Source organism: Fusarium pseudograminearum, chromosome 1 (assembly GCF_000303195.2).
Source record: "Fusarium pseudograminearum CS3096 chromosome 1, whole genome shotgun sequence".
Taxonomy (NCBI): Eukaryota; Fungi; Ascomycota; class Sordariomycetes; order Hypocreales; family Nectriaceae; genus Fusarium; species Fusarium pseudograminearum.
The window spans coordinates 426,683-449,609 of record NC_031951.1 but is presented as its reverse complement, the minus strand read 5'-3'; the positions used below and the strand labels follow the sequence as shown (position 1 = coordinate 449,609).

General features: G+C 46.1%; 10 protein-coding genes across 10 annotated transcripts, besides 2 other annotated features; 4 read left to right on the top strand and 6 right to left on the bottom strand.

Moving 5' to 3' along the window:
- Positions 1 to 803: 803 nt before the first annotated feature.
- Positions 804 to 2,603, top strand: FPSE_06901 (uncharacterized protein; the record flags this gene model as incomplete). Its single annotated transcript, XM_009260019.1, has 2 exons — positions 804 to 2,281; positions 2,333 to 2,603. The coding sequence occupies 2 exons, from the start codon at positions 804 to 806 to the stop codon at positions 2,601 to 2,603; spliced, it is 1,749 nt and encodes a 582-aa protein (XP_009258294.1).
- A 537-nt stretch (positions 2,604 to 3,140) lies between these two features.
- On the top strand, positions 3,141 to 3,536 carry FPSE_06900 (uncharacterized protein; the record flags this gene model as incomplete). Its single annotated transcript, XM_009260018.1, has 1 exon — positions 3,141 to 3,536. The coding sequence occupies one exon, from the start codon at positions 3,141 to 3,143 to the stop codon at positions 3,534 to 3,536; it is 396 nt and encodes a 131-aa protein (XP_009258293.1).
- Positions 3,537 to 5,263: 1,727 nt separating this feature from the next.
- On the bottom strand, positions 5,264 to 5,599 carry FPSE_06899 (uncharacterized protein; the record flags this gene model as incomplete). The annotated part of the gene is made up of 1 exon (XM_009260017.1): positions 5,264 to 5,599. One exon carries the CDS (start codon positions 5,597 to 5,599, stop codon positions 5,264 to 5,266), a length of 336 nt encoding a protein of 111 aa, XP_009258292.1.
- A 545-nt stretch (positions 5,600 to 6,144) lies between these two features.
- FPSE_06898 (uncharacterized protein) lies at positions 6,145 to 10,416 on the bottom strand (the record flags this gene model as incomplete). The annotated part of the gene is made up of 7 exons (XM_009260016.1): positions 6,145 to 6,646; positions 6,701 to 7,321; positions 7,373 to 7,699; positions 7,749 to 9,469; positions 9,522 to 9,640; positions 9,686 to 10,311; positions 10,361 to 10,416. 7 exons carry the CDS (start codon positions 10,414 to 10,416, stop codon positions 6,145 to 6,147), a joined length of 3,972 nt encoding a protein of 1,323 aa, XP_009258291.1.
- A 1,324-nt stretch (positions 10,417 to 11,740) lies between these two features.
- Positions 11,741 to 13,000, bottom strand: FPSE_06897 (uncharacterized protein; the record flags this gene model as incomplete). Its single annotated transcript, XM_009260015.1, has 2 exons — positions 11,741 to 12,596; positions 12,642 to 13,000. The coding sequence occupies 2 exons, from the start codon at positions 12,998 to 13,000 to the stop codon at positions 11,741 to 11,743; spliced, it is 1,215 nt and encodes a 404-aa protein (XP_009258290.1).
- A 502-nt stretch (positions 13,001 to 13,502) lies between these two features.
- FPSE_06896 (uncharacterized protein) lies at positions 13,503 to 14,057 on the bottom strand (the record flags this gene model as incomplete). The annotated part of the gene is made up of 2 exons (XM_009260014.1): positions 13,503 to 13,539; positions 13,807 to 14,057. 2 exons carry the CDS (start codon positions 14,055 to 14,057, stop codon positions 13,503 to 13,505), a joined length of 288 nt encoding a protein of 95 aa, XP_009258289.1.
- A 976-nt stretch (positions 14,058 to 15,033) lies between these two features.
- On the bottom strand, positions 15,034 to 15,294 carry FPSE_06895 (uncharacterized protein; the record flags this gene model as incomplete). Its single annotated transcript, XM_009260013.1, has 1 exon — positions 15,034 to 15,294. One exon carries the CDS (start codon positions 15,292 to 15,294, stop codon positions 15,034 to 15,036), a length of 261 nt encoding a protein of 86 aa, XP_009258288.1.
- Positions 15,295 to 15,496: 202 nt separating this feature from the next.
- Positions 15,497 to 15,609: a microsatellite.
- Positions 15,610 to 16,683: 1,074 nt separating this feature from the next.
- FPSE_06894 (uncharacterized protein) lies at positions 16,684 to 17,472 on the bottom strand (the record flags this gene model as incomplete). Its single annotated transcript, XM_009260012.1, has 1 exon — positions 16,684 to 17,472. One exon carries the CDS (start codon positions 17,470 to 17,472, stop codon positions 16,684 to 16,686), a length of 789 nt encoding a protein of 262 aa, XP_009258287.1.
- A 41-nt stretch (positions 17,473 to 17,513) lies between these two features.
- Positions 17,514 to 17,571: a microsatellite.
- A 1,439-nt stretch (positions 17,572 to 19,010) lies between these two features.
- FPSE_06893 (uncharacterized protein) lies at positions 19,011 to 19,259 on the top strand (the record flags this gene model as incomplete). Its single annotated transcript, XM_009260011.1, has 1 exon — positions 19,011 to 19,259. One exon carries the CDS (start codon positions 19,011 to 19,013, stop codon positions 19,257 to 19,259), a length of 249 nt encoding a protein of 82 aa, XP_009258286.1.
- An 805-nt stretch (positions 19,260 to 20,064) lies between these two features.
- On the top strand, positions 20,065 to 22,682 carry FPSE_06892 (uncharacterized protein; the record flags this gene model as incomplete). Its single annotated transcript, XM_009260010.1, has 8 exons — positions 20,065 to 20,114; positions 20,162 to 20,284; positions 20,333 to 20,814; positions 20,865 to 21,409; positions 21,459 to 21,732; positions 21,780 to 21,955; positions 22,003 to 22,186; positions 22,234 to 22,682. 8 exons carry the CDS (start codon positions 20,065 to 20,067, stop codon positions 22,680 to 22,682), a joined length of 2,283 nt encoding a protein of 760 aa, XP_009258285.1.
- Positions 22,683 to 22,927: the final 245 nt, after the last annotated feature.

Here is a 22,927-nt window from a genome sequence, read left to right as displayed (position 1 = left end):
TAACGCAATGTTGAAACCCCTCATACTATCAAGTAAAAGCTGACATATGACAATCCTACCTCATGTTAGTGGTAACCGAATAGTCGCCAAGGATATGACGACATTTGACCGAAATATGTGTAGGTTGCAGCACAATATTGTTACTCGACATATCACGACAACGCTGGGTTGTAAGCACGCCATCCCCTTGACCAATGAGAAAGAGTACAACAACCAACATCCAAGCATAGGCAAACACGTTCATAGGTAGCGGATTAAGCAATTAATAGCGGCGTATAGCGGTACAGTGACCTAGGGGGGCCACAGGGTATCAGAAACATTGGCCGCTAGAAGCATAAGGGACTAAATTAGTTGATCAGCTTATGCTACTTAGACCATGTTCTTTAGGTTATTTATTTTTGTAACCTAAGCTTAGGAGGCCAACTTTTCTGCTACCCAGTAAGGGGGTAATAAGATGACGAAAGTTGGTAGTACCAAATTGGGCGGAACACATCCGACGGTTGTTTCCCTCCCTAGAGTAGATAGTGGATTGAAATAGGTAATGTCGATGGTGCAACCGTTGTTTCTTATCACGTACTCTCGGCATCTATTGACATTGCCCCCTGACAACACCATATCGATAGACCGTGATGTTGGTCGTATCCTCAAACAGGCTACTATAGCTCAATGTAGAAGGTCCACAAGACATTTCCAAGACTCTGCATCTTGGCAAATGGATCTAATACGAATAATATAAGGTGCTTATCTTGTTCTTCATTGTCACTCGAACCATCCAGTTCATCTCACCTCACTTGTCTTCGACCATGGGCTTCTCCTTCAACCAAAAGTCCCAGGCTACAAGCCAGGCCACCAGCGCCGGCGAAGTTTCAGACTCAGACTCCGTCATCCGCGATGGCGAACTGGCTTTCGTTCGCCAGACAGCTGGCAATGGTACCTCTGGCTACCAAGAAGCCGTCGGTGCTCCTGTCGAAACACGCTCACCTTTGGGATACAACGTCAACTGGATAACCATCATATTTCTCAACTTGAACCACATGGTCGGCACGGGTATCTTCTCAACACCTGCTACTATCCTACGTCTCACGGGTTCCATCGGTCTTGCTCTCGTGTACTGGGTTATTGGCTTCATCCTCGCCATCGCTGGCCTTGCTGTCCACATGGAATTCACAAGCTACTTTCCCAATCGAAGTGGTTCAGAGGTTGTCTGGCTTGAGCAGGGTTATCCTCGTCCCAAGCACTTCTTTCCCGTCGCCTTTGCCGTTCAGTCTGTGCTGTTATCCTTCAGTAGCAGCAATGCCATCGTTCTGTCCAACTACCTCTGGCGCATCGTCGGCCGTGCTCCGGATGCTTGGGAACTCAAAGGCGTTGCTATTGCAGCTTATACCCTTGCTGTTATCACCGTTGTTGCCCACAACAGGTACTCGTTGTGGGCTATCAACGTTTTTGGTGCTCTGAAGCTGCTCTTGCTTTTGTTCATCGCCATTTCAGGACTTGTCATCCTTGGAGGCAACTTTGGCAGCATTCCTGACCCGAGCCTCAACTTTCGCCACGGTTTTGAAGGCACAACTTCGAGTGGTTATAATCTGTCTCAGGCAATGGTAAACATTAGTTTTGCGTTTTCAGGCTGGCAGAATGCCTTTAGCATGGCGAATGAGATCAAGAATCCTATTCCCACACTCAAGAAAAACGCTAGTGCTTCTCTTCTGATTGTCTTCATCCTGTACTTCCTGTGCAACATCGCCTATTTTGCAGCCGTCCCCAAAGACATCTTCCTAGAGTCAAGTGAACTGGCTGCGGCAGTCTTTTTCCGAACAGCCTTTGGCAAGAGTGCCGAGTCTGCTCTCAACTTTTGCGTTCTACTTAGCTCTTTCGGCAACTTGCTTGCTGTCCTTGTCAGCCAATCTCGTCAGATCCGAGAGATTGCTCGCCAGGGTGTGCTCCCTTGGACAGAGTTCTGGGTCTCGACCAAACCTTTCGGTACTCCTGTTGGTCCGTATCTTTTGAAATGGGCTTTTACTTTTCTCATGATTGTCGCTCCGCCAGCAGGAGATGCTTTCCAGTTTGTTGTCTCGCTCAAGACATACCCCGATGCCATCTTTTTCGCTGCCATGGGTGTTGGTCTATTGCTCATCCGTCGTCGTCGTAGCCGGTCTAACACTCCGCCTTCTGACTTCCGAGCATGGTACGCTCTTGTTATTTTGTATATTCTGTCTCAGATATACCTTCTCGTCATGCCTTGGATTCCTCCGGTCGGTGGTATATATGGTGGAACAGTCAGCTTGTAAGTCCATCACTATCTCTTTATCCGTGAAAAATAGCTAACTTCATTCAGCTTGTGGTGCACTTACATGATCGTTGGCATTGCAATTTTGGGTGTCTGCGGTCTTTACTATTATGTCTGGATGAAACTGCTCCCGCGCTGGGGCAATTACAAGATTCGGTCTCAAGTCATCTCGGTTGATGATAATGGCGCCAACACGCATCGTCTGCTAAAAGTACCCAATGACGAGGTGGCTGAATGGGATGCTACTCACGATGATCTTGGTCGCGATTTACCAACTGGGCAACGAGTTACCAGAGTGATCAGTGAGACGTCAAAGTAGAATTGGGGACATCACACGCTACAAGTAGACTGGTTGAATTTACTTTTATGCATTTATGTATGTCTGATCCAGATGACTAAGCTGTTGAGTCCTTTCATGAAGTCATCAACCACATCAACCACAATGGAATGGAATGAGTCGACAACAGAACCACACCAGTTAAGAGACTGACAGAACAAGTTCCTTAATTTGTCTCACCAGTTAAAATTAATTTGTCTTTCAATTGAAACCGGCAGTTGGCTTGATACTAAACTCTCCACTGTCTCATGCGCCATCCCGTCATCATGGTCAAAAGTCATTCCGTCATAGACTCAGACTACATATTAACTATAAGTTCCCCTACCATGAAAGTGGAGAAGTGAGCAAACATAAATACACAACTTTTGATGTCACTACAAATCTCATATCAACATTGAATCCTTCTCACAAATTCATTGACAAAGGATATCAAACAAATCCAGTCTCGCCCTAGTCTCATCCTCTCAAGAACACTTGGACCATCCACATCTTAACAACCACCCAACCTCTCACAACAACATGTCGAAAGCAATTGAAGCCCGAAAGCGCCGCGTCATGGTCCCCGCCATCGCTGGACTCACTGTCCTCGGCTACGGAGTCTACTACATGGGAAACAGATCACAAAACAACCCCAACGCAACCGGAGCCAACGGCGTGATTGGAGCCGGAGGTGCGAGCAAAGGAAACATTAGCTCATCTCTACAAGAGACATTCGGAACCGGTGGTTCGACAGCTGGCACGACAACCGACTATGAAACAAAGGACACTCGCGCGATAACTAGCATGTCGGGTATCTATACTAAGAAGGAGGCTGGTAAAGAGGAGGGTAGGCAATTCCGTAACCCGTTGGTGCCAAAGGGCGAGAACAAGAAGCAGGAGGATATTGTTGGTGTTACTGGGTCACCTGGAAAATAGTCGAGTTTTGGGAAGCAACGCAAGGATTGGTGTCCTGCAAAGCTGGAAACTGAGAAATCTCGATAATGATATTAATCGTCTACCTGGCGTTTGTACCAGCTGCTACCTCTCTCTTACGCCTCCTATCGCCAAATGTGACCATGAGTTCAACGTTTTGGGCTAGGTGGTGTGGGAACCCAAAATTCTTCCCCCAATTCTATGTATTCAAGCACGCCAACCTTCTCGCCGTTTTTGATAGCTTCTGCGCCTACACCACGTAGACGCTTACATTTGGAGCATTGGTCGGTTGTCATGCTGTGGCGGGTATCGCAAGCGACTTCGGTCGGTCGTCCCGCCTCTGACATTTTCCAGACCCATTGGACGCAGACCCATTGATCATGTCCCAAGTCGGATGGCATAGTTGCGGCTAATGAAAACGTCAGTGAGATATTTGTGTCTATTGTTGGTGTCTGTTGTTGGTTTTTGTTGTGTCTGGTGCTGGTATTGCTGTTGTGACTGTTCAAGTGATGTTTGTCCCATAGTCAGGGAAATACGCAACACTTATACCGCTTTGTCAACGGACGTCTACAAACATTCACGAAGAAGAAGAAAGTGAATAACTTTACAGATGCTCGAATCAATGCTTGTTGTTGACAGTTACATAGGGTCGCACTGCTTCAGTCAAACATATCAGAAGCTGTGACAGAGTGACAGCGTAGCATCAACAATTGTGATTGGGACATCTCAGCTACAACCTCAATTTTGCGTTATTAACCACGGGGCTACATGTTATTCACAATATGTAGGATGTGACCCCTGTAGGTATTCGCAACGTAAATACTGTCATGGCTGACCGCTCGAAGAGCAGCTAAGATTGTCTATGCGATCCACATCCTTCGCCGTCTTGTCGCGTCTGTGTCTTGTAATCTAAAACTTCTCAGCTCTCTCGTCCAAAACATCACTTGCTATCATGGTCCGAATAGACAGCAGATATGAGACATAACCAAATCAAGTGGTTAGTATTTATGAAGGCCTTTGAGCTTTAGGGTATATAGATTCATAAACTAAAGTAATGGTCCAAATACTATTAATAAAATTACTGATTTCGTCTCTTATCGCCTCAAGAGGCCTACGTTTCTGACTACTCGAGTACAATGGAAGATCACATGACTGTTCACGTGATATCCCTCATCGTCACCAACCTCACCTTGGATATTACACCCCTTCGTTCTTTACACGCACATCTATCTACCAAGGCCTCTCAATAGAATAGTACCAGTGTTCAGAGCCATCTGATAAGATGATATGAAAAAACCCAATATCCTCAATTTTTCTGTTCAAAGCTCGGGAGCCAGGCATGCGATCTTTCTCACAGAAGTTGCATGTTTCGTAATCAATACTGGTTTTCCCGTGACATTTCAGCCCCGAATCCCAAACATGTGTGCACTTCCAGTAGGCGTGTTCTAGATGCAGGTCTTTGATAGGAGCCATTGTAATGTCACTCAGTTTGGATACAGATAAGTGGGTAGGGCTATTGTTGAGTATTTATAACAGCAAGGTTCTCTTTCGAACATACCATGCGCCCTTACATACCTTGAGACCAGGAAGTCTCACATGACCAGACTAAGCATCTTCTGGTAATTTATTCACAAAAAGACATTAATAGTTACAGAATCATCTTCCATTTATTCAGTATATCTACCAAGACAAAAGTGAATCAAACCCCTCTAGGGAACATCCTCACCCGCTCAAGGAAAGTCCTCCGCCCAAAACTCGTACTTCTGAGGCCCAGGGTAGGGCACAGTGTATCGCCAGATCTCATTGCCATGCACATCCCAAGTGATGAGCTCTCCAATCGTCTCCGACTCACGGTTCTTTGCAATAGCTCCGACTCGACGTCTGGAGCAGCACCCACTGCAGATGTCGTACCGGATGGGGTTCTCGCGCTTACAGGGTTTCTTACCGCGCAACTTGTCCATGAGAGTGGGCTTGATGTCTGGCACGCACTGCCAGTAGACGTGGTCTGGGCGATCTTTGCTGTCGGTCACAGTCAGGAGACTAGCTACGGAAGGTTTCCTCTCCATTTTGAGAGATTGACGTGGGTAGTTAGAAAGAGCTGTGTGTGGTGCAAATGATTGGTGATGTGAAAAGGTCCGTGTTGTTAGTTGATGTGAAGAGGCAATGTTTGTGGATGATGGGATTTCTATATGAGCAGAAGGCAGGGCTTATATACTCATTTTAATGCGAACAAACTCCATGGAATACTATTTTTGCTATCATAGAACAAGCAATTGTTCAGTATGTTTGGGATTTATCGTTGTTCATCGCACGTTTGTCTCTTGTGACAAGACTTGTTCAGTGCGTCCGTGACAAAGTTAAATACGATTCAACGTCTTTGTTCACAAACCCTTCACTTGTATCTATTATAGAGCCAGAACAATCACCAAATCTCTTCGAATAAAAAATATGTTTGGATCGAAACAGGACATGAACAAGACAATAGTGACAATAATAGCAAAAATGACTCAATCGACTCTATTGACAGATAACCACGGTACCCCTCCCATACCATCTCGTGCCAAATTCATGGACATGGATCCCAACCCAAAGCTCTACAAAGAATCCAGGCTTATCGCTCACGTACAGGTAGAGTCAGTGCTTTGTCTTGGTCCACCCGAGGCTGTTGTGCCCCTGTATAGGGTTCCGACTGAACCTTGTCCAGATTCTCGAAAGAAAGTTGGGCCATGCCTTGATCATCCAGAATATCATCCAGGATGCCAACGTCACAAGCAAAAATTGAAGTTAAGGCATTAGTGACTTCGAAAGGCTCAAAGCAAAGACTTCCGAGATCTTGCATTAGCCATTGTTGAAGCTTCCTAGGAAGGGTCGAAAAAAGACACAGCTTCTCATTGTTGTCGTCATAGTTTACATAGATAGCCATACTATCTATGTGTTCAGAGATATAGGCAATTGTCTTCTGTGAAGACCTGGACGTGAATACCTCATCGTCTTGATAGAGTAACAGATCTATCGACATGTTGTCGACTTTGGCGACTTTCAGTTTCCGTAGCATGTTGTACAAAGACAATGCATTGCCGTACGGTCCATAAGAGTTGAATGTTTCGGCGACACTGCAGGGTTGGCTTGCCGTTAGATAAAGACGTAAATTGAATCAATTCACTTACCGAGCAATTTGATATGCCTTGTTCATCAACGCCATTTCTATAGCAGTCGCATCACCCGGCATGAAATTAGATGAAGGAATACCAGTAATCATCTCCTCGACACATTCCGAGAGGTAGCGATCTTCCATCGACAGCCAGAAAAAAAGAGGCTGCAACCTCCGTATCTCTGTGATGCTGAAACTCAACATTTTGACCTTAGACTGCAGTGATTTCACTAGATAGTCGCGGTCCCCAATACAAAACTCGGTGTCAAGAGAGCATAGTTCAATGCTAGGTCGTGGCTGAGCTTCCGAAGTGGGATATTGCACTGGGAATATCTTTACTTTCGCCATTAGTTCTGGGTCGTATTCATAGAGAGCGTCTGACTCATCCATGAACGACAACAGACATTTCTTCGCTTCCTCCACATCTGTCGAAGTGAAATCAACGAGTTTGTCGTAGGAAGAGGTTCTAACGCCCAGTTTCTCGAGAAAGAAGTTTTTGAAACCCGGGTAGCATCTCTTCAGGCTGCATTCCATCGGTGTAGTCTCTGTCTCAGACCAGGAGCATTCCTTGACAGAAAACCATGTCGAAATGTCGTCGTGCTGAATGAATATAACGGCTTGCTCACCAAAAGCAGCCCTGAAATATCATGGTTAGCTTGAGGACGAAGGCTCAAAAGGACTTGCATACCTGATTGAACACGATGACTCTATGCTATTGTCCAAATACGCGTAATTGTTTGTAATGCGTGCCAGATCCTCACAGCCTTCGTCTCGTAAAAGACACATCTCTTCCACCACATCTTCCGCAGTAGCGTTCTGTATACCCAGTGCGTCGCAGAACAAACCGCGTATGCCTTGCAACGCGGACGTATTGACGACTTTGTCTTCGTAAAACATCTTGAGAGAATATCGACAGATCATGTCTGGAGGTGCAGCCCATAGACAACTGGAAGTGCCCGTCCAAATTGGTCCTGTTTCATCCATGTATAAAATGCCTGAAGCTTCGAAGAATTCCCTGTAAGAATGTTAGTGTTATCTTTGAAACAGCGTAAATATAATCTTACTGTGCTCGCTTCTTTTCTTCCCTAGAGGAGGTCGAAAACTGCTTTCTGATGGTAGAGTACAACTCGAAAATCTTCTGCATCTGCCAAATTGATTCCCTATCCCAAGAATGCTTGATACACTCTAGAAGTTGAAGCAAAAATTCCAAGCTGTTCTTATCTTTGACGCCCAAGTACTCTGTCAAGAATCCCCATTTAGTGGTAACAGTCACAGTCATGTTTTTCTCCTCCTCAATCTTTAGGAAAGGAAACTCGGAGGGATACTCTAAGTAGGTCTTTGCGATATCTTGTAGATGTGGAAGAGGGAACCATGTCTGTCGGAGTTTCACTGGACGGCTCACGCCGCACAAGTCTTTCGCCGGAAGCTGTTGAATCTCGGATAACAAGGACGGGCTTTTTGTTATATGAGGCCCATCATCTTGCCAAAGATGTTGAATAAGTCCAAGAAACCTGTCTGGGCAATTCTCGAGGACGTGCTTGCACTGCTCAGAGAGAACGTTCGCTTTGCTAAATGTTGAAGAACCACCAGTATCTGACTCTTGTTCCAGCAGAGGGTTCGGCTGAATCAGGCTCAACCTTGTCTTGGTCCCCAAACACAACTCTAACCACGACATCCAATTTGGGTGATATGCTTGGATATATTTTGGCTTTGGGTCACCCCCCAGTATGCCTGGGTGCAAGATGCTGATAGGGCATTTTGCTACATGTGACATGGTGCTGAGGAGACTCTCGGGCGTATAGCGATGTCCCTTTCCCGGCCAATAAACTGCAGTACGCCATGGCGTCACGATCTGGCCACTCTTGGTCATTACCTGCACAGTCTGGTACTCCCGTTCATGTTTAGGGTCGTGTGATAGATGTGTGAGGTATAGATACACGAGACAGTCTTTGATACTATCAAGGTCAAGGCTACACTTTGAAGTAGAAAATTTCTGCAAGATCAAGTCTCTCACTTGAGGTACAGAGGCCTCCACAACCCCGAGTTGCCTGTATAAGCTCTTGTGGAAGTATGCGAGGTTGTCAGACTCGTTGATAAGTTTTAAACCCAATGTTCGAGGGATGTCGGGGCTTCCTGCCCTGAAGGTATATACAAGGCCAGACGCAGCAGACACCATGATGCCACCTTGTGTTGGCAGGAGAGGAAGTGATTTTATCCGGTTGGCATACTCATCATTAGCAAGTAGCTTTGAAAGGAGCCGAGCGAAAGAATCCTGCAACTTGAATGGTTGACCCATCATGCGCGATCGTAGACTTGGATTGCTGAAATGTATTTCGAGCAAATCAATAAATTGAGCTGTAGATAGAGTTGCAAGCCCATGATATTTCAGGATATCTATTACACCAGGAGGATACCTATTCGAAAGAAACGGATCATTAATCTCGTCGTCCAATAGCGGGTTCCCAGCTTTGTCCTGAGCAACCCGGCCTGGCGAAGCAAGGTGGCTGATGAGACGCCACTGTTTCACATGTCGTGATACCAACACGGGATTTTGCGAGATCCAGTTTAGAACATCGATACGAAGGTGACCCCAGAACGGGTCTTCTTCTGTTGGTTTATTTTTGATAAATAACGGCCAGTAGTATCGAAGAATCGAATGCTCGCAGAATTGCAAAATCGCTTTGAAGAACACGTTGGCTATCTCGTTCTGGATGCCGATATTGTGCGTGGACATGACAATCACACCGGTTGTATCATCCACTTCCAATAATGAGTGGATGTGGAACTTTATCCAACAGTTAGTGATGATATGTGAAGTTGAGTATGTGATAACTTACTCCTAGTGAACCTTGTGCGAGTGGAAGAAGGTTGAGGACCTTTGTCGAGATACTGCCGACTTCAACCTTGAAGTCGTCTGTCAAGGGGAAGGCCAGTATCAAATTTGCTCCTATAACATCTGATTCCGTCAGATGGAAAAGTTGGGTACGCGTGTACCTCTCACTGTGTTCCAGATCAACAGTGGTGGTCTTGACGGAGACTCGATATTTATCGATAGTTTGCTTTTCGAAATGCCTGGATCGAAGCATCTTGTCATCTTCGCGGAACTCTACCTTCAATGACTGTATGTTACCGAGGAAAAGAATAGATTCCTGTTCAAGGTCCTCAAATTGAGAGACAATGATGTTTCTCAGGTTCTGGATCTCGGCCTTGCTGCCTTGATCGTGGAGGTAAAGCGTGATGCGGGTAGTACTGGTAGAAACAGTTTGAGCTGGTGTTATCCAGACACGTCGCATAGTGAGGCTGTTGTCAAGGTCGAAGATGCTGCGCTGGAATTCGACCGACAAATTGCCCGACTCGATGTGAGTCCTCTTGGTGGCGGCGACAATAGTCTTGAAGTTGGCGGCTTTGTTTTGTTCTGTGTCAACCGGCTGGCAGATAGCATGCATGTCTTCCTTGGTCAGGTCATCGCTGTTGCATTCGGCGATGATTGCGCCAGGGTAAACCTTGAGAGTAAGAAAGGGGGTCGCCTTTACTGCTTTGGCCGTGGCGAACGTTTTGCCATTGATATACCGAAGGAGTTCAAACAACAGTCTCTTGGAGCTTTTCTCAACATGGTTTCTCCGCAGTCTTTTCCAGTCAACGGTTGCTCGCATCAATTTGTTTGCAGTACACTTACATGCTATAGCTACTCAGGCTTTGAATGAACTGTTCTGCTTCCTGCGTGCTCGACATGATTGTGAACTGAAGCGGAGGAGACCGATATTATGGTTGGAGTTTGGTAGGAAATTAGAGATGATTGGAACAAACAACCGTGGGGAAACATGTTTACAAGAAGAAGGAGAGGTTTAAGAATCCATCGTTGTTGACAAGGGTGATGTTCCCAACGTCAACCAACATGCATATTCTGAGACGCCAAAATTACAGGGGCTGTGGAAGAGAACACCAGTTCCAATACCAATGCGTATTCGTGCAAGGCCCAAAGTACAAAGTAAAGGGACGCGATTAAACGCAGAAAATGATTCTAATTATTCACAAATCATTGACCTTCGGTATAAGCTGGCGTAGAGCATTAAACTGGAGGACACCTAAAATTTGGTGGGTTGAAGAGCTTATCGAATACCCTGCCATTCACCAAGAGCTGAACATGATCCCTGGCGCACCCATGTCAATCTGGAAATTAACGTCTTGTGATGGACATGACTAGTCCTGGCTCTACGGATATATCACGCATATCTGATATGTTTCCTCTTTTCTCACCTGGTAAACGGAGTGGTATTCCGTGTAGGTTATATCACGTACAAGGCCAAGTTAACATTTGCCACATATATTTCCAAACCTGATCAACATTACGATCAGGCTAGGGTGTCCGTTGGGTTTTGCAGTGTAATTGTTTCTATATAGTACTGACAGCTATGAGGGCGGCCTTTATTGTCTTTCTAGGTATAAACATCATTAGATAGGTAGCCAGGTTACCTAAACCAGACCACTTTCAGAAAGACACTGTAGGCGATCAATTTCGTGGAAACATACAGTATTGGCTGACTACAAAGCTCAGCTGCGCGAAGCATGAGAGACAAAATCAATAGGACTATTTATGCTATTTAGGCATTTCTTCTAGTTTACTTATTCTTTATTACCTAAAGCATGGATGGTAACCGTTCTACTACTACCTAAGATGACATTCATTAACGTAAGTGATCTTGACTAATGCCACGAACTCAACGATCAAAGTCGAGCTTTACGCACAACTGATATCAGTATGGAAATTAAGTTCTGGGAAATAACAACATCAGCTCAATCAGCCGCCCATCCCGAGGTTAACATATACGTCAGAATGCTAGAAACGTCGACTGTGGGAGGCATAAGGGACGAAATTAAGAAGCGAGTTTATGCTTCTTAGGCGTTGTTTCTAGATTATTTATCTTTTATTGCCTAAAGCTTAAAGGCTAGCATCTCCACTAATGCTCAGGAAGTATTGTTAGACTACATGTATTTGTCTTTCTTGACCCCAGTCCTCCAACGTATAGCTTCAATCATCAATCCCACCTCTCAATGCCTACTTCTCATGATCGCGAAGGAGGTTCTGATAGGCCACCATAAAACTGTCATTGACACACGCTTGGTGGCATTTGTATGCGTTAAGGCCATAGTACACATATGTCGCATCCGAAAGCAAGAGGTCTGCAATAACACCACTTCCCAATTTAGACTCGGCAGAGTGTATCATCTCTTTGTACTCTTCGAGCTTTGGCTTGATGCACTCTTTCGAAATGGACGAGGTCTCAATATGGCGAGGTATCTGTCTGTCGAGTCCAGTCAGGGAAGGGAACTGGGCAATAACCTCGATTGGCGCAGCCATAACGCCGTCAAAGTCGATGACACCGATAATTCGAAATTCGTCATCAACAAGCAGGTTGTTGGCCCCAAAGTCGCGATCCACGAGACTGAACGGCCCCTTGTTGGAACTGCTGTATAGTGACATGAGGTGCTTAAAGAGATTGGGGTTTTCGAATGAAGGACTCTCCCGGAGCTTAGACGATGCATTTTTTTCACAGACTTGAAGCACATGGTCTGCGAGATCGTTGTAGTACTCCATTGGCGAGTTCCAGGGGCCCTTGCCGGTCTCTAACTCGGGACCGATGAAGAATTCCGATGTGGTTTCATCATAGTGCAGACTTCCTATCTTGTCGAACTTGAAGGTAGAAATTGTGACCTGAATCTCGGCCATTTGCTCTCTGAAACGTCGGTCTTGATCTGGTGTTCCATACATATCGGGATCGCATTTCGCGTGGCTGAGTTTGTCAGCGGTCGTGCCGTGAATGTAGTCCATTAGAATGTACGGAGCTCCGACCTCGTTTTCGGGGTCAGTATTATAGTAATGCACTTCCGGAACTGGAATAGAAGTTTTGGCCCTGCAATATGGTTACCATTTGCCTTGAGGATCGGATAGAACTTACTTGAGAAATCTCATGCTTGCAACTTCGATTCCGACAACGTCGGCAAAGCTGAGCAATTCCCGGCCGGTTGGAATATATTTATTGGGCTGTGTAATTCGAACTCGTGCGACCCAGCTGATTCCGTCGCTGAATTGGATTCGGCGAACCATGTTGGATTGTCCCATCGTAAAGGACTCGGTGAACGTGCAAGATGCGGTACGGAGATTTGAAGCAATTGTAAGGAGGCTCTCCCAGTTGATTGCGGCAAGAGTTGCTACGGCAAACTCGCGCTCGTCGGGGTCGAGCTGGCTGGAATCGAGCTGGCCGGAACCAAGCTGGTCGATACCGAACCAACTGTCACTTCCAAGCGGTATGGGCATTTTTACGGTGTTAAAATTGTTGTTGTTGAAAGGCGGACGGTTTTGTATTGTATGACTATTTCCCTGCAGCAGAAGTGGCCGGGGCTTTATGCTTTATATAGGTATGTACTACCTATTGGAAACCTCAGGTAGGTGCGTTGTGTAGCAATGCTGCCTGGACAGTATCACAGATTTCTAATCAGAGTCGTGTGATAATAAGTGCTACTAAGGTAAGGTACTAAATCATGCAAAAAGACCTTGCCTTTGATCCCCTGCCTTTCAGTTAATCATGAGGTGTGGTATTCACAATATTGACTGGGTAGGGACCTGAATCAAGGAACCAGGTGGCTGATGGGTTTATGTCAATGTATATGTGAAAATAGGGCTGTCCAGACGAAACTGTTAGTTCACTCTTAGGTCATACATACATAAACTGAGATTGACCGAACGTTTTGTTTTCTTAACCACTGAGTCAGTCCACATCACATCAGAATCGACGTTTCAGATAGCAAATGGTTGTCATTCAAGTCACGCTGTCCACCTTCTCCAACCCGCCTATCCTGACATGGGAGTCATAGAACTTAAAGTACAAATAAACGAGATTATTCTTGAAAAGAAAAAGGAATCCTCTCGGAAATATTGTCTTACATTAATAATGTATTTTTATTTTCTACAACTTGAGCTACTGATTGCTGCCCGGAACATATCCCTCGTAGTCCGCCAATACGTTGTCTAAGCGCTATAAACTGCTATCAGCATGCTTCAAGTGAAAGAAAGGCTTAGTGGGTGAACAAGGTATCTACAAGGTTACTTTTGAACGTACTTACATGTTCATACGCCCACAGCGGGAGCACTTGCCCTGACTGACCAACATCTCGCATTTGGGGCACCAAACATTGTAGTTAAGTTGAAGAGGAGGTTCCTTGCCAGTGTCGGTTGTGGAGGCATCAACAGTCTCAGTTGTTGGATTTTCGGTTGTTGGATTTTCGGTTGTTGGGTTTTCAGTCGTTGGGTTTTCAGCTGTCGGCTTTTCCGTCTTCGGCGATTCAGTCGTAGTGTTTTCAGTCGTCTCAGACATGGTGTTTGATTCAAGGTTGAATGTATGTATATGTAATTGTTTTGGATGCTGTGAATGAGCTAACATGGGATGAGGAGTTGGATACAATGGGCTACGGCCTTTACTTATAGTATGGGAAACAACTCTTATTGTTTGATTTTCCAGGACGTCATGTGGACATTTGGCACTGTTCTTCAAGTGAAAGAATCTGATTGCTGTGAGATAGCACCTAAACAGATCCTTCTGCTTGTCGGTGATACTGAGACGTGATACCGTGTAATGGGCCACGCACGCAGCAGATGATGACTAGGTTGAAACTCTAGTCGTCAAGACACCTGGAATTTTTGCCAATCATCTATTGATGTTTTGTTAATCATTTTGTCCACATTTGTAATCAAAATAAGTCACGTTGCAGCACTCGTTTAACACTGTACACTGTGATACTTGATGTTGTTGCTATTTTCTGAATCACTACTGTCCAATGTCCATGTATATGTAACCAGGCCTCACGTGCTGTGGCTCCCTAAATACAGAACACAGTTCCCATGTTGAGGCCTGTATCCCGATACTGATCCTCAGCCCAACACGATAGAACAATCCAACGTCTTGAATGACCATGCCAATGATGCCGGATAGAGGGGTTGAACAAAACTAGAGACGATGGGAAGACCAAACGAAAATAATGATGATCTCTTAGGCAGTACATGTACTAGGGTCATCCTAAGATTATCATCAGTCACCGAATGACCACTGGTTATGTGCAACTTACCTACTGGGATACATGGCACCCTAATAAAACCTCATGGTGACTCTGACGTGCAAATCGACTACAAGCCTGCCCAAATCCCCTGCACGACGAGAAGGACTCTGAGGAGGTGTTTTCGTAAGTGAAACAACGTTGACCTTTGCATAAAGGTTTGCAAACTCGCTCCATTCGATCATAAGATACAATGGAGCAACAAACCAGCTGGTCCCTCAACGTCAAGTGACACGATTCTTACAACTTGGTAGAAGGCGCATCATCGTCATATTTCCAAACGTCAAGACCGTCTGCATTCTTCTCGACGAGTTTTCCGATAGTTTTGCGGGTTCTGTCGACTGCCATGGACCCAACGTCGCGGTTGGTCTTGCACCACCCGCACTTTTCGTCCCTCATGCCGTTGAACTTGCCGCAGCAGGTCGTCGAAGTTGCGTCTTTCAGGCGTTTGCACTCCCAGAGGATGTGATCGTCGCGTGGCTCGGTGGTCTTTTGAGGCATTGTAGATGGCGGGCTCGTTCGGCTTGGTATGGGTTTTTCGTCGACGAAAATGGGTCGGTGCCAGGGAGGTTCTTGAGATCCCTAGAGATTGATGTCAGTTCGGACAGGTAGAAGAGGGTCCAGGTGCTGAGATGGCATACCTAAGAAAGATGGAACGAAAATGTGAATACAGTCGAAGGCCGTGTATCGTATGGAAAGGCAGTGTTGCTAGTGCTTTGGCTGCTGTGCTTATCGCCGTTGTTGCTGTTTCTGTTGTTGCTGTTGTTGTTTCTGTTGTTGTTTCTGTTGTTGCGGTTGAGGTTGCTATTGTTGCTGGGTGGACTAGATGATTTGATGAATGGTAGGGATTAACGGAACTGGGAAAGACAAGTTCGTCCAGTGTCGAGAATTAGGGAATAAATACTAGTCGGTGGTCAAGGCGTTTGCAGGCTGTGAACAGCGACTACATATCTCTCGTTTGACGTTTCTACGTATTCTGCCGCTTCGTACCAACGGCAGACACATGATACGCGCTTAGGAGGGGTCTGTTCGTTTGTAATTATGCTGTTGTAGCTATCCTTAGCGTTGAATAGGCTAATTTGATGGGATAAAATAACCATTAACCAACAACCTAATGCAAGTGAGAGACAGGAATGCAAATGTGATATGGGGGTCTATAATGTCTATGCCCAAGGTAGTAGATATACGCAAGTCTAGAGTACCGGACTTAAATTTGGCAGATCACCTACATGACCTGGCTCATATGTTATCATTCCATTTGAAGCCATGGGTAGTCGAATAACAGCAGTAGGTATAAGCAGTAGTGATGCAATGTAGTAGTCTTGACATTCGGTCTGACTACCATCTGCAGAGATTCTTCAAGCCGTGAACGAACATTAGCGCATGTGACGTCAAACCAGTGTCCAAACCAAATTTCCGTATTGTTGAGAAGGTTAAAGGTAATCATACTTCCTGATAATAAGGTTTCCATCTTGAATCACACTTTTCAAGCACTATGACTCAAATGCTTACACAGGAGGTAATCATATCATGGACTCGTTGTATTATTAACGAATCAGTGATTCAGAGTGTCAGCGGGCAAACATGCTCCAAATAATTCATCTACAGTCAAGTCACATGATAGACAAAGCAAGCTCCAAACATCAGACAAATGAATAGCAAAGGTTTTGTTCATATTGAATATGATGATAGCAAATAATTATTCCCCGGCGTATCCCACGCAAATTCCAATTATCGCACCCAGATCCTTTCGTAGTATGAGCCCCTGTTCAAGATTCAGGGTGCTTCCTTAGGCACATGACTGTCCTTATAAAATCGTGCTTCCAAAATTCCACCATGTCCGCGCTTCCGATATCATCCTCTCAATGTTTGCTTGGGGTGGTGCAACATTCACTTGTTGCTCTTCTTGTCCTCCAGCGCCATCTCCTTGACCATCTGGCGAAGGTCGATGCCAGCGCCATCGATCTCGGAGTCCTCAGACATCTCGGCACGCTTGGGGCTGGGAGACACGGGCGGCTCACCAAAAGCATTGGCGGTGGTGTGGCGGAGACGAGAACGGCGGTGACCCATGCCGTGGGTGCGAGCAGTCGAAAGCGCCGGAACAGTGTCCTTCTCGCGATCCTTTGCAGTCTCGAGGACAGACCAGTCGACATCACGGACTCTGCCCTGTTCCTTGGTAGGGGCAAACATGACGCCCACGATTCGCTGGGAGTCGGTAATTTGGACGGCTCGCTTGTACGCTTCGTTCATAGCCTGGGGAGATCCAACGCTGAAGGCGATGCCAGTAGTGGTCTTGCCGAGAGGAAGAGGAGCGCAGACATTGGCGTCCTTTCCCATGGTGTTGTTGGGATCGGTGACTCGCATGCCGAGGGTGTTGTCCTTCTGGTCACGGACAACCTGGAGGCGCATTGTGTCGACGACATGGAGAGGGCCATTGGCAGGCTTGGCGGGCGAGGTGGTGTAGAACGGGTCGTCGTTCTGTTCAGTCGAAGCTTCAGCCGAAGAGGATGATGAGTTGTCGGCGATGGCACCGAGAGGGACAGAGTTGAGGCCAAAGGCATCGAGAGGGAGGTACCCCTGATGAGGGTGGTTGGCGGGAGGCCAGACTTCGTCCATGGTTTGGGCGCGGTTACGACGGAAGGGGATAGGAGAAGATGGCTTGGGGGGTGGGGAAGGCATCTTGTCGACTCGTGATTGTTGGTTCGTAGTGTTTTGTCTTGTGATGATGATGTTGATGGTGATTGCGAAGATGATCGATGCTTGTGATGATTGTGAAGAAGGGAATCTGGAAACCAGGGGATGAGGAGGGACAGGATACAGTTGAGGTGGATTTTATCTGCTGTTTGTTGCCAGTAATTTGCACTGCAAACCGTTTGCTATTAAAACAATGAAATGGACCAGCATTGCGTTTGTTCACGTTCAAACGCGTTTCAGCATCACTGCAAACGACTGAAAGACGCTAGTCATCTGTGCTGGCTTTCAACAGCTGCAGCCTACGACAATGGCAAAGCAACTGATAATCACTTATCTAATACTCAATGGACTGGCATAGTTGTGTGTGGAAGTTAAATGAAAGTGTCTGTAGACGTTTGATGACGACTGATCCTGCTCCGCGCAGATACCTTTGCCTTTCCGTTGTATAATGTTGATCACAGATACACATTACCCATACCACATATCATGATGTTTTGAGCAAGAGAGAGCACGACGATTGTTGAATACAGGCAACTAACTCACCATTACATTCAACGAGTCCCAAATTGCACCACATAATGAACTTATTCATTATACTACATGTCGCCTAATGAACCACTAGTGTCTAATCCACAATCGAGATGTAGGTATCGAAAACCTTTTACCAACCGCACATACTGATCTTGGCCATCGTCCATGGAGGCGCATTACCGAAGTAAAGTACTCCCATGTCAGTACTCTAGCCAATAGGGAGATAAGTGGACTCCCATGTCAGTACTCTAGCCAATAGGGAGATACGTGGATCCCCATGTCAGTACTCTAGCCAATAGGGAGATAAGTGGACTCCCATGTCAGTACTCTAGCCAATAGGGAGATAAGTGGACTCCTGGATCAGCATCGTTGTCCTTGTGAGTCAAGTCCGACATAGGCAGACGGCGCAGATTGCGATCAAACCAGTACTTCTTAAAGTCATCTGCCCCATGCACTCGGACACGAACTGGCTCATATAAATGTGTCTCCGTGTCCACCAACTTGAGCCAGTACGACGATCGGTATCCTTCGTTATTCTCCCGTGGGAATCCTTAACAATGGCCCATCGTCTTAGATTGGCTTGACATTCCTTCTTCTTCTTACATTAAGCCCATGTCAATTAAACAATGAGGCAGTAATTAGTTCTGAGAATGAATTCCAATGCCAGTGGAGAGTGTCGGTCGACAAAGACCGATTCACTCATACTGCGGCAACTACTGACCAAAACCACAGTTGTAACAGAGCATCTTGTTGCAAACAATCACCAACAATATAGCCCAACAGTGAACAAATACAGACTCATTTCTGTGAACCAGAGAGCAATCTGATATTGATTTAGAACATCTAGACGCAATCTGATCCTTCATCAAACTGATATATTTGCCAGTAATCTAGTACACAAATCCTTTCCAGGAACACAACCACTTATCAATAACAGTACATATCTAGAGAACCAACAAACCTCTTACAACAAACAGAACAAACAACTTACCATGGCGCCCATAACAGGCATTATCGACATCCACAAGAACTGGCGATGTGATTGTGGTACTATTAATTCCATAGCAGAAAAATATTGCACAAACTGTAAGGAACCGCGCAAAAAGGGCTCGCATGCGTTGACCCACAACAACCTGAAGATCGGGACTCTTGGCACTGTTTTTACGGACGGACGAGAACACTGGTTATATGACAAATACTCTGTGGATGCCTACAATCTCGTGGTAGCGGAGGGATGTTAGGACATTAAATAGTCTGAGATAGATAGCATATAGTAATGTAGTTGCTGGTTACCCAATCGGAACGGCACAGTTACCGATCCCTGCATAGCGTCTACCGGCACTTGATACCCCGAGTAACAAATAAAATAAATTTTGACGCCGATCACGCTGGTTTCCCCAACTTATCTTTGACTACGTGGCTTATGTGAGGTTTGCAAAAACATGCCCACAACGGTAAAAGCTCCAAGAGATCAACCCCACGCTATCTCGGAACCTGCAGCCGGTGAAGGAATAAATACTAGGGTGTTTATCAGTTTGTTTCTTTCACCGTCGTTTGTTACCTAACCCAAATGCGGGGAATTGTTGTAGGGGTTGGGGGATGGAACTATTCTTATCTTGGTGATGAGCGTGATCAGACTCGGCGGGAGTGTTGGTTTTATCTTGCCGTGATAGATAACGGCGAGCGTCATTGACCGCTATCAAACGGTTATCTGTGGGGAGAAGTTTAGATACCAAAGTATGGACATCTGTCTACTCCATCATCAGCACTGACAACATATACTGTATTCTACAACTCCCACCACAAGACCTCATCAGAGACATCTCCAGATTCACCCGGTAACGGACCCCGATGCCGTGCGGGGGAGGACACTGCGCTAACCAGTGAAACTTTGCAGCGTTCCCCTGCAGCCCAAACGCCCCGTTCCAGCTATTCTTCCATCTTTGCCATCTATGACCATTCTCATTGACCAACCTGCTCACTACACTGGAAGCGGTCGAATGCATCGTAGTATTCTGGACAAACACCAGCATATTGCCAAATGCCATGGCGTCAGAACAGAGCCAACCCCGCAAGACAAGAAGAACAGCCAATGCGTAAGAGTTTGGGTATTATCTTTGTTCCCGTTCTGACTTCATCACAGCTGCGTCGCGTGTAGACATAGCAAGATCAAATGCTCGGGAGAAGACCCATGCCAGAATTGTCAGCGTCGTTCAGTAACATGTCGCTTCGCAGAAGGCGTGACGAAAGTAATGGTCTCGGAAAAGTTGGTTCAGCCACGTTAACCTTGTTATCGACACTAACCTCCACCAAGATATCTCCAGGATCTTCAAAAACAAGTAGAAGAGTATCAGCGCTCACCATCAAATACAGCCCTTGATGGCAGACAGAATACAGAAACGCCGTTTATCTACCGCTCACCTCCCTCAGCGACCATATCTTCCGCCCCTCCGCCATACCACTCTTCCATAGAAGTATCATCCGCTCAGTCCCACGCGCCATATTGCTCTCCCTCGATATCCCAGCCTCACTCCTTTTCTCCTAGTCTCAAACGCACAAGCGATGCAGCTTTCAGCGACGTCAATGGTGAGTGCGGAGTTGGTACCAGTCTCGCTTCTCCTGCGCTTACGGTGGAAGGCTCGCATTCACATCAACAATCTGAGTCTAACCCTGCCAACAAAGGTTCATCGTCATCGTATCAACAGCAGGGCGAGTCGCCGTTGAGTATATGGCCTAGCGCGTTTACCATTCCTTCCAAGATCATCAAGAATACACGGAAGAACAGACGAACTTGGAGTATGTATCCCTGCATCGTTTCTGGGGATCTACTGACTTTGGCGGCACAGTCTGGTTGGCGCCTTGGTCAACATGGTCCTTCACATTACGACTGATGCTCATGCTGGGCGATAAACTACAACCAGGGGGAAACTTGATCCCACCGCAGCTGATAGAAGACGACGTATACACCTTATCGTGGAACATCCGTCCACCACACGAAAGGCCCGATGTCACTGGACTACCTTCTCTCGACCACGCGATTTATCTCTTCCACACCTTTAAATTCCACCTAGGCCAAACATACCGCCTCTTTGATGAGGTAGAATTCGTGAACGAGATACGTGATTTCTACTCAGATGCGCAGAGCAAGGCAGAGGAGAGCCGCCTCTGGTATGTCAAGTTTCTCTTGATTCTGGCCTTTGGTACGGCCTTTCACTCATCCCAGTGGATGCCCTCCACCGAACCCCCCGGCTCAAAATTCTTTGTGAGAGCGATGGGTCTCATGCCGGACCATACTGCGCTTTGGAAGGATAGTTTACTTGCTATTGAGGTGTTGGCAATGGTAGGCTTGTATCTTTACTCTATCGACGAGAGGGAATCTGCGCACGTATACGTAAGTAATCACATTTCCATTATCACCAGCAGATACTGACGAGTCACAGCTTGGCCAGGCCATCAGGATAGCTCAATTAGAAGGTTTGCACACACAGCTACCGGACAGCGAACTCGGTAGTGAAACAGTTACTCGGTGTCGCGATTTGTGGTGGACTTTATATATTATGGACCGACACTTTTCTTCTTCCCTGGGACTACCCATGTCAGTACAGGATAGTGACATTTCGACGCCAGTTAACCCTCCCAACGTGGGGTCTCAAGATGACAGCGCTCGAAGTCTGCAGGTGAACCTGTCTCACCTATTATCAGTAATTTTAACAAGTAAGTTGGAGTCTTGAGCGGATCGGCATTGGTCTAACAGGGTACAGCACTTTACAAGCCGGAGAAAACACCTCTCGGACAGTTCCTCGAACAGACCAAGGCTATTCTTCACACTTTAGCTCATCACGCACAAGAAATCGAAAAGATAATATCGATGAAATTCCGTAATTCGGTAGATACGATGCCTCGAGGCACAAAATACATAACACTTTTATATCACCAGGTGGGTACATGCCCGGTTCCTTGAATAGCAAGTTCTAACAAATGTAGTGTGTAATTGTAGCGACACGCCCTCTTCTCCTCTCAGTCCTCAAAGAGCGTCTTGACATTCTGGGCCAACCCGGTGCTGAGAACTCGGAAGCCTTTCTCGGTCAAACAGCAGCCGTGATATCGACAGGCATTAAATCGGCCGTCAAGACACTTCAGATCCTGACCAGCGAATACAATCTTCTCGGTAACTTTACTCTCCCTTGATAATGTCTCCATTCTAACGACATACAGAGGTCTTTTTACCCTACGATATCGAATTCACATTTGGAGCCGCCCTCCACCTCAACATGGCAACAGCATTATTCCCCGGCGTCGCCGACGACCAAAACAGCCGTCATCTAGTCCACCAACTTCTCGACAACATGATCGCCCGAGGCAACCGACTAGCCAAAGTTCGAAAACAAGAGCTCGTTTATCTCGAATCGCAGTGTCAGGAACTCGTCACGCAGGTACAGCAGCAGGGACTACAGACGCTGTCTTTAGCGGTGACAGATGAAGCAACTTCGGAGTCGGTTGGGAAAGTGGATGAGGAGAGGCTTTTAAATACGGATATGGAAGAGGGGACGAGTGATTTGGACTTTTTGGATAATATTGGGATTTCATCGGAGGAGTTTATGGCGATTGTGCAGCAGATTGGGGATCCGGATATCATGCCGGAGAATATGCTGACTTTGGAGTGAAGGGGAGTTTTAGATGGGGTTATTAGGAGTTACTTGGTGTGGTAACTTTGTTTATATTGGATAGATAAATCTTGACAACTTTGAGTAAGTTATATTTCTATAATGGATTGTAGAATGAAAGAGTTGAGACAAGAACAGGCTTCATAAGCTACTCGCGTATATATATGTCACTTGTTAGCCGTATCTTCATGTCATCAATTCTCGGCCTACTCCAGGGTAGCATAGTTGACAATTATGTGACAACA